This window comes from Polypterus senegalus, chromosome 10 (genome assembly GCF_016835505.1).
Source record: "Polypterus senegalus isolate Bchr_013 chromosome 10, ASM1683550v1, whole genome shotgun sequence".
Lineage (NCBI taxonomy): Eukaryota > Metazoa > Chordata > Cladistia > Polypteriformes > Polypteridae > Polypterus > Polypterus senegalus.
This window is the reverse complement of record NC_053163.1, coordinates 179,343,770-179,359,377: the sequence shown is the minus strand read 5'-3', so window position 1 is coordinate 179,359,377 and position 15,608 is coordinate 179,343,770. Positions and strand designations below refer to the sequence as shown.

At 42.6% G+C, this 15,608-nt stretch overlaps 1 protein-coding gene across 2 annotated transcripts in view; it reads left to right on the top strand.

The window, feature by feature from the left end:
• Nucleotides 1-11,296, top strand: part of sdcbp2 (syndecan binding protein (syntenin) 2) — a 53,415-nt gene extending 42,119 nt beyond the window's left edge. For both annotated transcript variants that reach the window (XM_039767861.1, XM_039767862.1), the window contains exons 4-9: nt 1,477-1,577; nt 3,275-3,433; nt 6,946-7,121; nt 9,228-9,399; nt 9,783-9,874; nt 10,553-11,296. In XM_039767861.1, coding sequence (XP_039623795.1) covers nt 1,477-1,577; nt 3,275-3,433; nt 6,946-7,121; nt 9,228-9,399; nt 9,783-9,874; nt 10,553-10,607 — 755 coding nt within the window. In that variant the 3' untranslated portion in view covers nt 10,608-11,296. The remainder of the gene's footprint in view (nt 1-1,476; nt 1,578-3,274; nt 3,434-6,945; nt 7,122-9,227; nt 9,400-9,782; nt 9,875-10,552) is intronic.
• The last annotated feature ends 4,312 nt before the right edge of the window (nt 11,297-15,608 follow it).

Below are 15,608 nucleotides of genomic sequence, written 5' to 3'. Positions count from 1 at the left end.
CGTTCTACGATGGAGGATCTCCTGTGCCTGACACGGAGTCAGAGTGGTAGAAATGAGGCATTTTTGTAAGCAATTAGTGACATTTTGAGCAACTCTGGATAGTTGAACCTGTTAAGGAACTTTGTGTGTGTTACACCTGCTTCATGTCTGGAGTCTGACGGCAGCATTTTTATAGTCTTTTTGAAAAGTGCAGTAATTCAGTTGGGAGATGCGAGTATCTCTACATCGGAAGAAAAGACAAAAGGGCCTGATGCTCCTTAAGTGGTGGAGACATCCTGAGTGCTGCAGAGAGGTTTTTATTCATTTTTGATAAGAGTTGTTGCTGCTTCCAAACCCCTCTCTGTCTGTGTGTGTGTGTTTTTTTAAAGAACAGAAATGTCTACTCAGCAGCTGATGATGGGAAAAGTTTGTGAGAGAGCTACTAAGGCAGGGTTGAGGTTTTTAGGCTGCTTTCTGTAGAACCTCCACTACACGTTTCTTTGTTTGACTGCAGGAAGTTGACAGACATCATCATTCTGTGACGTTGGCACGGTCTTTGGGGTTTCTTGCTCTATAGAATGCCCAATGGGCCCCTCGTCCCTGACTTGCAATGCTATTGAATTCTATTCTGATTGGCTGCTCCCCTGTTGGTTGCCTTACTGTTAACTCCCTTTCCAGGTAATGGAAAAAAGTAAATCATCTTAACAAGCAAGCAAAAGCAGAAAAAGAGAGGCCTGATTAAACCTTGAAATGGCGAGTGTCACAATGCAACTTGTTGTTTCTGTGAGGGAGGACACCAAATCACACTGCGATATAAAGTTCAGGATACATCGCTGAGCTCAGTGCTAGTGATTAGGCCAAGTTTCACTTTGCTTGACTGGTTTGTTTGTGCGTCCACGTGACTACACACACACATACATACTGAAACTCAGAAAAAATATACTTCCCTCCAAATGTGGCTCAGCTGTGTTTAGAGATGGCTAAACACTCAGACTGGTTATGTTCACGATGATGATTATGTAGGACGTAAATCAAAAACAGACCCTGGAAATTTATAGTGCAGTGCTGAGTAGGCATATTTCACATTGACACAACATGGTTTCATCACACAGCTTGTGCCCATGTGGCATGATTCACCCTGATAGACTTCCTAAAGAGTCTCTGCTAAATATAATCACATTTTTGTTTACTTAACGAATTTATTGTGAACCATGGAAGTCTTCTGTGATGCACTGTTGTAAGGTCACATTTGCCAATCCGCTGCATTTAAATGTCTCTGTGAAGTTCACTGCTGTACGTCAATGACGACAAGTGTAGCTGTTGTGGATGTGTGTTTGCTTTCCTTTCTCCCATTTCCATACTCTGTGCCACATTAAACTGACAGGAACCTCTTTGACTTGCATTATTTATTTAATTTTGTATTACTATCCTGAATATGTCCTTATGCTCACATAACCCTACTTCATCGTTTAACGTTTTGCTTTGTTTGTTTTTCAGGGCTCTATCCAAACCTTCAAGAGCTCGGTGAATATATGGGGCTGAGCCTAAACAGTGATGAGGTTCAGAGGAATCTTGCGCTGGTCCCAGCATCTGATAATGTAAATATTTGTTGTGTGACAAACACCTTTCATTATCTCTTAATATATTTATACTTGATAAAGTTAATATGTTGTAATAAAGGCTAAATCCCATATAGTATAGAGACTTGTTTGTTTTAAGTCAGTTTTGTTAAATATAAGCTGCCGATCACCATTTTTGTTACAGAAAGAAAATTAAAATGTACATCCTTAATCTTCTGTCTGCTATAGGAGCACCATTATGTGTCTGTCTATCTTTACTATACCTGCCAATAAAAATGGAAACGTTCTTGAAAAATGACCATGTTTTTCAAAGTGATACAAGTTGGAAGATTTAGCCTGTTAACCACTGCTTGGCTTCTTTTAAAGCATTTACTGCTTGGAAAACACAAAAGCTAAAAATGGTGTCCTGACCTTTAGCAACACGTTTTTCATTATACAGTTAAATCTCAATTATCCATCACTCAACTCACCATCTCTGTCTCTGTTAACTGTCAGGGCCAAAGGAGAAGAAAAATGACGCACACCAACGCCTACCTATTACTGTACTACTGCTGTGTGGTACACTGTGAGCCGTGCCGCACTTTGGATCAACTCTCCCTTCTGCTAGCACATTCTGTTCTTCCCCAGCACCACATGTCATGCCGCTTTTTGAAATTAGTCAGTTATATGCCTTAGGTTTTAATATCATTTTGTAGCTTTTCTCTTTTTGTTATAAATTAATCTATTATACATTGTTACGGCTGATAAACGCAAGGGTGTGATGTTGGAATTGTCACAAAAAATTTAAATTATTAAACATTTGCGAAACGGCAAAAGTGCTTCAAGTATTGCTTTATGGAGTAGGTAGAACAACAGTGAACGATATAAAGCGTGATGCTGACAAAATTGAAAAAGTGTTAAATATGGAAACCCCTAATGGTAATATTCTGTATTCATTTTAATAATATTGTTCTGTGCTGTCATTTTCTTTTTCAGTTCTGTTATGTTAGTATATTGTGACGTGCAGGCTGCTTGTGTTGTGCTGTGGGGAGCAGAAAGGGTGGAATGAAGGCTGTAAGTGATGGGACTGGGTAAGGAGAAAAAGGAAGGTGGGGCGGAAGGACGTTTTGAGTAGAGAGTCAGGAGACATTTAGGAGGTATAGAGAGAGACGGAACATGAGTGGCAGAAGATAAACTGGTTGGTTGGTTGGGAAAGCTTTCTTTAATTGTTTTGGAGGTGTGCTGTGTAACCCAGATAACGGAGTAGAAGACAGGACACCGTCTGTTACAGAAGTAAAACGTAGACAACTCCTGCACCTCTGAGTTGTTTGCTTATTACGCTGGTCGTTACAATATTAAATCAATCAATTAAGTTAATACCATTTTATATTTTAATACAGTTTTGTAAATAAATATGTAAATAAAAATTGTTAAACTAATCTACAGTATATCATTTTTAAAGTAGCTGTCCTGTTATCTGTCTTTTCTCTTATCCGTCATGGCCTCAGTCCTGTCCCCTGATGGATAATCAAGGTTTTACTGCATATTTAGAAGATATTAGTTGAATAAACATCCCATACCTTTTTGTTTTAATAGCTCCTTATTTCAGTTTTGAATGAGTGGTAGGTGTCTTCTTTCAAATGTTCCTTGGATGGGTTGATTTTATTTTGCCCCAAATAAAAACTGCTCTTAGGGATTACATTTAAATCAGCAGCATGTTTGTTTTTGTTCTACAGCAGGTGGCCACTAGATCATCTTCCAACAACGTGGTTTGCCCAGTAACTGGGAATGACATGGGCATCCGCAGAGCTGAGATCAAGCAGGGGATACGAGAAGTAATCCTCTGTAAAGATGAAGATGGCAAAGTTGGCCTCCGATTGCGCAACATTGACAATGTAAGTGAAAACCTGCACAGTGTTTAAAGTGTGACATCTGTGGTTGGATGTCGTATTGCATTTATACAGCATATGAAAGTGTCTGGGAACTCCTCTCATCCTGCATAATAATTATCTTTTAACAAAAAAAAAACAGTGGTATGTCTCATTTCCTAGGAACATCGGAGTACTGAGGTGTTTTCCGAACAAAGATTTTTAGTCACGGAGTATTTAGTTATGAAATTAAATCAAATGTGAAAAACTGGCTGTGTAAAAATGTGGGTCCCCTTGTCATTTTGCTGATTTGAATGCCTGTCACTGCTCAATGCTGATTAGTTGGATGAGCTTGTTAAGCCTTGAACTTCATAGACCGGAGTATCCAATCATGAGTGGTAAAAGGTAATTAAGGTGGTCAACTGCAAGTTGTACTTCCTTCCCTTTGACTCTCCTCTGAAAAGTGACAGACAGCATAGGATCCTCAAAGCAACTCTCAAAAGATCTGAAAACAAAGATTGTTGCGTCTCCTGGTTTAGGGGAAGGCTACAAAAAGCCATCTCGGAGGTTTAAACTGTCAGTTTCAACTGTAAGGAATGGAATCAGGAAATGGAAGGCCACGGGCACAGTTGCTGTTAAACCCAGCAGGTCTGGCAGGCCAAGAAAAATACAGGAGCGGCATATGAGCAGGATTGTGAGAATGGCTACAGACAACCCACAGATCACCTCCAAAGACCTGTGAGAACATCTCGCTGCAGATGGTGTATCTGTACATCGCTCTACAATTCAGAGCAATTTGCACAAAGAACATCTATATGGCAGGGTGAGGAGAAAGAAGCCCTTTCTGCACTCAGGCCACAAACAGAGTCGCTTGTTGTATGCAAATACTCATTTAGACAAGCCAGATTCATTTTGGAACAAAGTGCTTTGGACTGATGAGACAAAAATGGAGTTATTTGGTCAGAACAAAAAGCGCTTTGCATGGCAGAAGAACACCACCGCATTCCAAGAAAAACACCTGCTACCTCCTGTCAAATTTGGTGGAGGTTTTATCATGATGTGGGGCTGTGTGGCTATTTCAGGGACTGGGGCCCTTGTTAAAGTCGAGGGTCCAATGAATTCAACCAAATATCAACAAATTCTTCAGGATAATATATAAGGATCTGTCACAAAGTTGAAGTTACGCAAGGGTTGGATATTCCAACAAGACGATGACCCAAAACACTGTTTGAAATCTACAAAGGCATTCATGCAGAGGGAGAAGTTCAATGTTCTGGAATGGCCGTCACAGTCCCCTGACTTGAATATCATCGGAAATCTATGGGATGGTTTGAAGCAGGCTGTCCATACTCGACAGCCATCAGATTTAACTGAACTGGAGAGATTTGGTATGGAAGAATGGACAGAAATACCTCCATCCAGAGTCCAGACACTCATCAAAGGCTATATAGGAGGACAGCGTCTAGAGGCTCTTATATTTGAAAATGAGGCTCAGCTAAGTATTGACGTCATATCTCTGTTGGTACCCAAATTTATGCACCTGTCTAATTTTGTTATGATGCATATTGCATATTTTCTGTTAATCCAATAAACTTAATGTCACTGCTGAAATCCTACTGTCTCCATAAGGCATGTCATCTATTAAAAGGAAGTTGCTCAGCCAGTGATAAACAAAAATCCAAAGAATTAAGAGGGGTTCCCATACTTTTTCATATGACTGTACATCTTGCTTTTCACTGTGGTGTCTCTTGATATTTGCATTATGGAGGATTTTTTTTCCCCATCTTGCTTGACCCCCGAGAACATCTAGAACAGATAAATGAAAGTTTGAAGTAAATGTTTTAAGGATGTGTGCTTTCCCCTCGGAGAATCAATGCATGAGGGCAACGTTTCACCCAAAACTCCATACTAAACATCAGTTATTTTTCCCCCCCCAAAAATAAAAATTTTAAAGGCCAGTTTCTTTATTGAACAGTAATGTTGAAATTTTGGTCACAGGTTAATGAAAAGCACCTTCCTTTTGTACATTAATGTCACAAGCTTAAATACAGGATTGTTTGATGACGGACAGACATGTTCTCTCAAAGTGTAATTAACGTTAATGGGACGCATACCCTGGTAGCAGCAGAGCTCCTGAGGTGGTGATGTCTTTGGGTGTAGAAGAGAGCTTTGCTAGAATTCTGCGCTGTGCTTTATTTGCTACATTGGATAAATTAAATTATTAGGCCCCAGCCCTGAAGACTCATTCCTTATGAAGACTACACATTCTGATTAGTTTGTCCCATGTCACCAGTTTTATTTAAATCACAATTGAACACCTTGCAATCTATTTAGATAGACGCTGTGTAAATCCAGACGAAAACTTCAGATTTGGCAGAATTTTCTTTGTGGAAACACCAAGAGATTTGTGCAATGGTAAGCGGTCTAGAGCAAAACATCTCTGCAGGTATCTTTTGCTTTACATCACTGAGCCCTACTTCTTATTATTTTACATGTGCTAAATGCATTAATGAGGTATGGTTTAATGTCTAAATATCAGTGTATTTCTGTGAGCTTCCGTGCACATCAGTTAAATTTGGTCAGTTCTGCTTCTGTCTCGCTGCTGTTCACACAATTAAGCGATTTTCACAACAATTTACATATGAATCAAAATATAGAACTCCACAATCCTAAATTAATTGTGATTGTTGTGATATACTAAATACAAAAAGTGGCGACTACTGCATCCCATTTAGTACCAACCCAAACTGCAGGAAATAACCAAACAAGCTTGATGGATCGAATGATCTCCTCTTGCTTGTGAAACTTCTTGCATTCTTTCACACAATTGTGGACTCCCTGTGAAATATTTGATGCCATCTGTGGTGCATTGAGGACGCCTCCATCCTGCACAGACGTAACACTTGGAACACGTGTTTGTAATATTTTGATAACTTATTTGCTATCAAGTAGTCGCTACATCACACACATCTGCAGATTAACGATGCACAGCAATTGTGAGGCTGAATGTTCATTAAAGTAGCAGTGGCTGGCAAGTCAGCATCTACCGCCTAATGTTTCTGGGCTGCCTGCCCTTTGCACCAATTGACATGCAGGCATTTCTCACAATTTCCTTGATTTAAGGGGAAAAAGGTTGGTTTTTGCCTGACGTATGGAACATTCTGGATTACAAGGTCTAGTGTGTGCTCCTGGCAAACCCTCCTTGACATGCAGGTCTAGCTGTGTTACCTGCTGCAGCTTGGCATTAGCTTTCATTGCTAAGTCACTCAATCGCTGTACTTGGCATTCAGCCTTCCAACTCGGTGACTCCTGGCCGTGTCTTAGCTGCTATGCGTTGAAGTAATGTGATCCAAGAGTGTGCTGAAGTGATAATCCGATGGTTTAGTGAAAAAGCAGAACCTGTCCAGAGTGTGTGCACACCTTGAGAATTTCCAAGAGAGAGAGGCATTTTAGTTGAAGTATTTATAATTTGATGGCAAATCTTACACTCTTTGTTTTTCATGCTGTGTGGTAATGAAGGACTTTAATTTGTTTAACAGGGCATTTTTGTCCAGCTGGTTCAAGCAAATTCCCCTGCTGCCTTAGCTGGTCTTCGCTTTGGTGACCAGGTCTTGCAAGTCAATGGTCAGAATTGTGCTGGCTGGAGCTTGGACAAAGCACACAAGGTCCTGAAGGCATCAGCTCAGGATAGAATTGAGTTCATCGTCCGAGACAGGTAGGTGCTGGATTTTATGCAGTCCTTCCTGAGAATGTGCATGTCAATTCATTCCTTGTGACGGTGTTAATATGGACAGGGCGGTCACTCAGCCTTTATTTTAACCGAGGCTCTCCCAAGTGAACACCGTAGAGAAGTGCTAGAGCTCTGTGCTCTTATAAAACCCAAGTGACGTTCTGAAGGTCACACGGTGGATAGAAGACCAGTAGCTTTGGGACTTGACTGCATGAGACTGAGACAGCTAAGAAATCAGAGCTCAATTCTTGTAAGCCAAAGATGTGCACTTGCAGTGGGACCGCTCTGTGCCAGTCAGAATTGTTATCCATGGGGTATACCTTCATCCTTCATGTCCGCCTGTGGAGAGATGCCACTCTGGAATTTGAAAGTGATCATGATGGGTTTGCTTTCCTTCTGTATATCATAGGCTGTTACAATAATACAGTGTGTGTGTGTGTGTGTAAGAGAACCTATGGCCTAAGATTTAGGCAAGCTTGACCACACATACACAACTCTGTAAGGATGACCGTCTCTGGACATGATACCTCAAAAACTCGCTCACTCTGAATGACATCTGGTGCAGTTATTAGTGTTATAAAATTATTACAAGCCTATTGATTACAAGCAGAATTGCTCCACTAGCTGTTGTATTACAGAGAGGATGATTTTATATTTTTGTGTTCATTGGATTGCATTATTTTACTGCCAAGATCCCAGCTTTATGTAGGGAAGGTCAAGGGTCATATGTATCGGCTCTGCCACAGTGCAGAAACCCACCCTGGAAGGGAGGACAGGCTGTTACTGGGCATAAAGTCGATGCTGTAGTTAACAGTTTCAGCACGAAACAGGGTGGCATCCTCCTGCTGCAGTAGACTGTGGGGCTGTGGATGACATCAGTGAGCCTGCGACTGTGCCTGTACTCTGATGTGACTTGCGTGACATGTATTGTTCTTCCAAAAGGACAGCATGTGACATTTTACATATTTAATGGCCACTCTCTTTACTTTTTATATGTAATTAAATTTCAGGGCAGTGTTTTTGGTTTCTGAATGTTGGAGCAAATGATTGGGGGTGTCCAGTTGAATGAATTGCTGAGCAGAGACCCCGTCATGTGGGCTGGTAGTGGAGATCGGGGCTGCTGGTCTACGTGACAACCTTCTTCGGCCAGCTACACTGTAGATCAGGGGTCCTCGATCACAGTCCTGGAGGGCCGCAGTGGCTGAAAGCAGTTCTTGTCGATAATTTAATTTCATGGCTTCTTAGTGCTTTAACTCTGATATGTTGGCTCATTCTCATATCGTGGATTTTCTTCCCCTTTCTAAGGATATCATCCAAATGATTTGAGGGATAAAAATGTAAGAGTGATTCTCAGTCCTTCACTTTTTTTTCCCCTCTTCACTTTCCTACCAAGTATTTAATTAAACCCAATAGTGCACAATAAATACACACAGGTGTAAAAGGTAACAAGCTAAATGGAGGAATGCTGGTCTCTTTTGTCATTTGCATGTTGTTGCTAATTAGGAGCCATTACAAACCAAGACTACTGCTGTTTAAGACTAAAATAAGCAATAAGAGTTCACAATCTTAACAAGCGAGACCACTACAGTGCAGCAATAAGTGCTTCTTAATAAGCAGTTGGGTTGGAGAAAAAACCTGCAGCCACTGCGGCCCTCCAGGACTGTGATTGAGGACCACTGCTATAGAAGAACTCCTTCAGCGGCCAGTTGGGTTTCTAGTGGCGAGGGTGGCAGCCTGCCTCACTCTCTCTGCTGCACTTGATCCTCCCATTGCAGCAGCCGCTCTTCCCTGCAGTCCCACCATTCTGTATTCAAGTCCTGCTTCACCTCTGTGGATGTGAAATGGGGAGGGGTACGACTGAGTGATTTCCCACCAGTGACAGAAAGGACAGGTGGATTTGCTGTTAGGACCCTGTGCCAGTTTTGACAGACTGATAACCCTCCGAGTGGTCTGTCATTGTAGAATGTCACAAGTGTCTGGCTTTAGAATTGCTTAAGTACTGGGGCTCGATGTCCCTTTACGAACTGTTGCTGTGTTTGCCCAAAACCCTCAAACCAAGTTGCTGTGTGTAATTTTACGAGTTTCCTTTAGGCCATTCCAGCGTACAATTACAATGCACAAAGACAGCAGTGGCCACGTGGGCTTCATCTTTAAGGATGGAAAGATCACCTCCATTGTGAAGGACAGCTCTGCTGCCCGAAATGGGATCCTGACCGACCACTACATCTGTGAGATCAATGGCCAGAACGTCATCGGGCTGAAGGTAAGCAAAGCGGCGGAGTTGCTCTGTGCTTATGGTGGTCTGCATTTCAAAACATTTTGTCTGTTAAGAGTACATTTTTACAGTAAAACTGTTGGTGCTTTTATGACTGTTCACACAAACTAAATCTGTGCCTCCTTGTTTAGTTTCTTGACATGTTCTTCCATCCATTGATGGTGATTGGTAGGGTTTGTGGGGCTCAGTGTGTGTTGGTGCGGGTGGGGTTAGGTCAAGAGGCTAGGCCTAGGCCTCAATGGTGGTCAAGCTTAAGCGCAACAGCAACACTATGTGAGAATTTAGTCCATTTCTCCTGTCGGCTCTTCAGATGAACAGATGGTCCATTTTGAGCCTCCATTAGTAATGTGTGCTCTGCCTTTGATTTTCAGGACTCTCGGGTCAAAGAGATCCTGGTTTCATCCGGAACTGCGGTGACCATCACCCTCATGCCAAAGTTCATCTATGAGCACATGGTGAAAAGGTAAAGCAACTTTCTGGGCCGCCTTTGTAGAGATTACGGATTGAGAGAAACTTGTGCTGTCACCCTGTCGTCGTTTAGAATTAAAAAGTGCTAAAAGGCAACGACACAAGAGCTTTGAGCACTTAAACGAATACCCCACACAAAGGTCTTACATTTATAATATGCAACTTACCCCATGTAGCTTATAGTGAGGGATAGTCGAGAAATGTTTAATGTTGTGTTTTCATGCAGAGAGAATCCAATGTTTTTATATTTCTACTAAAACTTTGTTAAATACACCACATCCAGAAATCGTCCTCTGATGTGATCAGACATTGAAGTTGTAAATCCACAACTGACTGTGCACCTCAAGATTATTTAGTGGTGGTCCATGAACTGTGTTAAAATCTGTAAAGCGAGTTAAAGTGCCAACTTTAGTTGAACTGAATGGTGGGTGAGTGGCAGCAGAGCTCCTGGTAAATGGTGTTGGTGCGCACCCCACACACAAGAGTGGCATAATGACCAGGGGCTAACGTCTTTCAGATTGATATTCTTACAGGATGTTATCTGATTCGGGGGGTTTCTTTAGTTGGCCTGCATCCTTAACTGTCCCTCCCTCAGTCGCGGTCAGGAAGGCTTCAGGTGTGAAGTGAATTTCAGAAACTCCATGGTAATGCTGCTTTACCCCTCCTTCCTCAGAATGGCTCATGGTCTTCTGAAGTCCTCAATGGATCACTCCATCCCTGACGTGTGATGGGGACGATGCCTTTGCACGATGACCTGAAAAATCGTCCTTTTGTCTTCAAGAAGCCCTAGCCATGGAGTTCTGGATCTGTCCGAGTAGCTGCCTTAATATCAATCTTCTTGTGTGTCGGGAGGGATTTCTGCTCTGATTACAAACTTTCAAATGCTGGCTACGTAAGATTTTGCTACATAAGATTTTTTTTTTCTCCTGTTTTCAGAGTCCTATTAATTTACTGTGCCATTTTTACTTTGTTTTTGGAAAAAATCTTGAGATATATTTAGTAACATCTGTGGAGAGTTCACAGCATGCATGATGGCTCCTAGAAGTCGCAGAAAGACAACATTCCAGCCATTTGGCCCTGGTGCCATGCCCAGCTCGACTCCTCATCGTGCTATAATTTGTTTTTTGTTTTTTTTGTTCCTCTTCTCGAGGTGTTAACGTTCTCCTTGTTTATATCTCGGCCTGAGTGAATGAGACGGTCACTACAAAAAAAGGTTCATCAGTTGTGATGCCGGTGTTGTTTTGGCAGATTGAGTTGAAGTTCACCTGATGCCATCCGTCACGGGACACATCAATGTTAGTCCAGCACTGTTGAGTTTTCTGTTCAGAGTACTAGTAACCAATCAATAATTAATCTTTTGTATTGAAGTATATATAATATTCTGTAATAAACTTTTATAGTTCAGTCAGTCACCCAAGCCGTGTGTGTGTGTGTGCTTTTTTATAAAAAATTATATATAACATTAACAAGCAGCCCCAGTGGTGCTGGACTGGTATTTCAGAAATCACACATTTTAGCCAGTGGTCCATAATAACCCTTTGGCATTAAAGATCAGTTCACAGCAGATAACTTGTTGGCACGTGTCACCAGTTGAAGGTCTGCCTTGAGCAGAAGTGGACTTGACATGTTGGATGGCGATCGGCTGGACCAGAGAGAGACCGAGACTGAAGAAGTGTGACACATAAGAGACAGAGGGCGACCACAAGGAGTGAAGCGGAAGCAAAGAACCTTAGCCGACGTGGCTGGCGGCTTTCAAGCTGTTTCTTGTACTGTCCAAGTAGAGGGGTGGGTAAAAGTATTCAATCCCTTTGATTACCCCGTTTTCTGCCTCACCATTTCTGTTCACTATTTTTAATGGGAACTCTTATGCTGTTTCCAAAGTCCAAATAAAGCTTTTTTCTGCAGATACTTAACTGATCAACTCCTACGTTAACTGCTTGCACAAGTATTTAAACCTCTGTGCTTTGGAAGATCCAGGTTTACACAAAGGTGACAGTCATAATTAAACATAATTAGGTGCTGCTTGTGAGTCCTTTATATCTCTCTGGATACCCCTTTTGTAAGGGTCCATAGTCCTTGTTGGATGATCAGTGCAAAAAATGAAGACAAAGGAGCCTTCAGCTGAAGTGAGAAACAAAGTCATTGAAATGCACAAGGCAGGAAATGGCTGCCAAAAAATGTCCAAGTCTGAATGACCCATTTTGTGCTGTTGGATCCATCATCAGAAAGTGGAAGGTTCATCACAACAGCGAGACTCTTACTAGAACAGGCAGTGCCTCAGAACTAAATGTCGGAGCAAGACCTCGAGTGATGACAGAAGCGATGAAAAATCCAATGGTCCTGCTCAGAAGTCTGAAGTGTGCTTTTGCTGAAACTGGAGTGAAAGTGCAGGGGTCCACAATTCAAGAGCTCTCCATAAAATAGGCCTTTATAGGAGGGTACCAAGAAACCATTCTGTAAGAAGGTCCACATAAAAACACGTATGGTGTTTGCTACAAAGCATGAGAGAGACCCCGTTAAGATGTGGAAGAAGACTTTAGGGTCAGATGAGACCAAAACTGAACTTCAAAGAGGTAGATGTGGCATAAAACTAACATGGCTCATGTGTCCACAAGCAGTGAGATATGTTGGTGGTGGCATCATGCTGTGGCTGTGGCAATGGTGGATACAGATATTCTTCTACACATTATTGCAGTCTGTTATGAACCTCTAAGGCTCAGGAGGAGATTCCTGTTTTCATGTGATGATGGCCCTGAGAGCTTAAGGCCAGAATGACACGGGAACAGCTCAGCAACAGAAAGGTGAGTGTTTTTGGAATGGCCAAGTCAACGCCCTCATCTTGAACTTTTTGAGAAACGGCAGGACTATTTGAAAACTGCTGTCCTGGGGTACCATCACCCCAACCTCGAGGGTCTGTAGAAATTCTGTCAGGAAGAGTGGGGAAGAATCCCTCCTGACCAATGTGCAAAACTGGGACATGCTTACCCCAAAAGCACTGAAGCTTTTAGGGTAGCAAAAGGGTCCCCAACAAAGTAGGAATGTGTGGGGCTTGAATCCTTAGGGGCACACACTAACTTTGGGGTCACAGAAAGTGGATTACCTGCACTTTGGAAATGGGTTGTTTACAACTTGAGTGCACATTAAAAATACTGAATGGATAAATAGGTGTACAAATCTGTCAGGCAGAAAACTAATGACTGTCATAAGGGGACAGACGATGTTTGCATGTCACTGCGTATTGGGTTTGTAGTGTGGATGGTGACCAGCAGGCTTGATTGCTGCAAATAAATGCTTAAGTGAGGACATCAGACATATGTTTCTAAGCGATTTAAAAGTCACTTTGCCCTGGTGACTGTCCACTGGTGGACCAACATGCCCTCTGCTTTATCAAAGTCTATAAAGCTTGCATACACGGTGCTGGAAAACTGCTGTGGCCCTTCAAAAGCAAAGGTCAGAGTTGGCACCAACATTCTACAGCCTGGAGAAACTTGATGTTGGCCATCATGAATCTGATGTTCAACTCAATGACGGTCTTCCTTGCAGTCTTCTCTTTACACATATAGAAGTGCTTTTCTTAGTACTCCATCTTTTACATCGTGGGTTGGCACTCCCTGGTAACTGGCAAACCTTTTCCAGTACTTTTAAAAATGGGGGCTACCACCAAAGCCTGCCTGTCCCCCAACTAAACACTAAAGTGGTAAGTTAGCCGAAACACTCCAACCATTCAGTGCTTTCATCATCTCCTCCAGCTGTGTGGCCCTGTTGCTTCAAAGCTTTCCAATTGCAACACCACCACACAGATGGAACCAGTGACAAACACGGCTGCTGCCGATCCTCCAATGGTGGGTCCTGCAGGTTTAGCTGTTCCCTAAACAGCTTCTTCCACCTCCACCACTCATCCTTATTCCCAGTTGAGTCCCACCATTTGCCCCTTTCAAGGAAGGTAAGTGAAGTACATGAAGCTTTAGCCGAGTGACTAAATGACTCCTATGGCAAAAGTGGCCACCTGTGGAAAAGCGGGTACAGAAGTTGAGGGGGAGCTTTGCCCTTCAGTGCAGATGTTTCATGCACATTCAGCCCATCTTTTTTGCTGCTTGGGATCGCTCAGCCACCTGCTGACCTGTCCACACACTCGTCGGCTCCAGCAACGGAATGTCTGTGCCATCCCAGTAGTTTCAGCAGCACACATTAAAACTGCAACATGGGGGATATCTGTTGTTGGCCATTTTGCTGTTGTGGGTTCCTGGCCAGGCGGATGCGACACAATTAGTGGGTGCAAAAGTTTGAGTCGTCGTCCCATTTGAAAATTTTATTTTACTAAATGATACGAGATTGGCTAGAAAAGTTCTAAACCCGCAGACATGACATCACGACTCGGTGTAGTAAATGCAACACACAACTGAAATCTTTCCATGCGTTTTAATTTGGTGTCTGTTTACACAGCATAATGATTAGAAAAATGGTACAAAATGAGTGATGTCCGTACAAAGCGGCGTAGTGCTGTGCTGACAACAGATGGTGGCTGCACGTTTTTTTTTCTTTGCTAACATTGACAGGTACACAGACAGAGGTACCGGTGAAGCCAGCCTTAATCGTGCCAGCCTCGAGCCAAACACACACACAGTAAGAGTTCAAGGGGACAAGAGTGTGACAGTAAAACAAAGCTGGACATGTTTGGCTTTAATGGTGGGGTGCAAATAAACAATAGAGTGTCACCCTTTTACCAAAGTCCTATTCATTGTTAACAGATCTTTTAAACCCCTCACCTACAATTTCCATTTCTCTATTAGCAGGACAATGGGACATTACTGAGCAGATTCAGGTGTGTGACCCTCATCGGTGTAAACCTCTACAGGATGAGCCGCTTAGCGCTAATCAGGAGATCCTGCACCGGAGTGCAGCGTGGTAGAACAGTGCAGGTGGGTACAGCAGTCAGCCACTGTGAAGGACACGACTCAGAGTGGAACGCACCATCATTAGACTATAACCCATCCATCTTAACTCACAGAGACTTTATTATTTATTCTATAATGCATTACAATTAAAGCTAAAATTGAAGTAGTTTGGTCCAACCTTATATTTGAGGTGGTCACTTAACTGTAATAGTGGCAGTATTCTGTCCTATAGGACTGCCATGGAGCACACCATGAAGGGCTCATTTCTCTAGTGACACTGTTTTTAGTCGAGCTAACACTCAATTGACTTCAAATCCAAAGTCGTACACACTCACTGCTGTGACACCATTACAAACTTTTATACACTGCTCAGAAAAAATGAAGGGAACACTTAAATCCTCAGAGTCTAACACCAAATCCAGTTAGGAAGCAGAAGCGATTGTGAATTGATGGCATGGTCTTTGGTGCAAATGAAAGTGACAACAGGTGACTTGGAGGGGCGATGACAAGACAACCCCCCAACAAAGGGAATGGTGGGCACAGACAGTTGCTTTCTCATCCTTCCTGACTGATTCTCCTCTAATGTCCTTGTCACTACGGGTAGTTTGAGGCGGTACCTGCAGCTGATTCAGGTTGCAAACGTAGTCCAGTTCCAAAAGAATGGCACATCCATAGATGCCATTTCAAGATGGTCTCAAGAGCATGAATGAGATACCAGGAGACGGGCCGTTACATGAGGACAGCTAGACAGGCTCATAGAAGGACATCAATCCACCAGCTGGGCCGCTTTCTGCTCCTTTGTGCAAGGAGGAACAGGAGGAGCTCTGCCAGAGC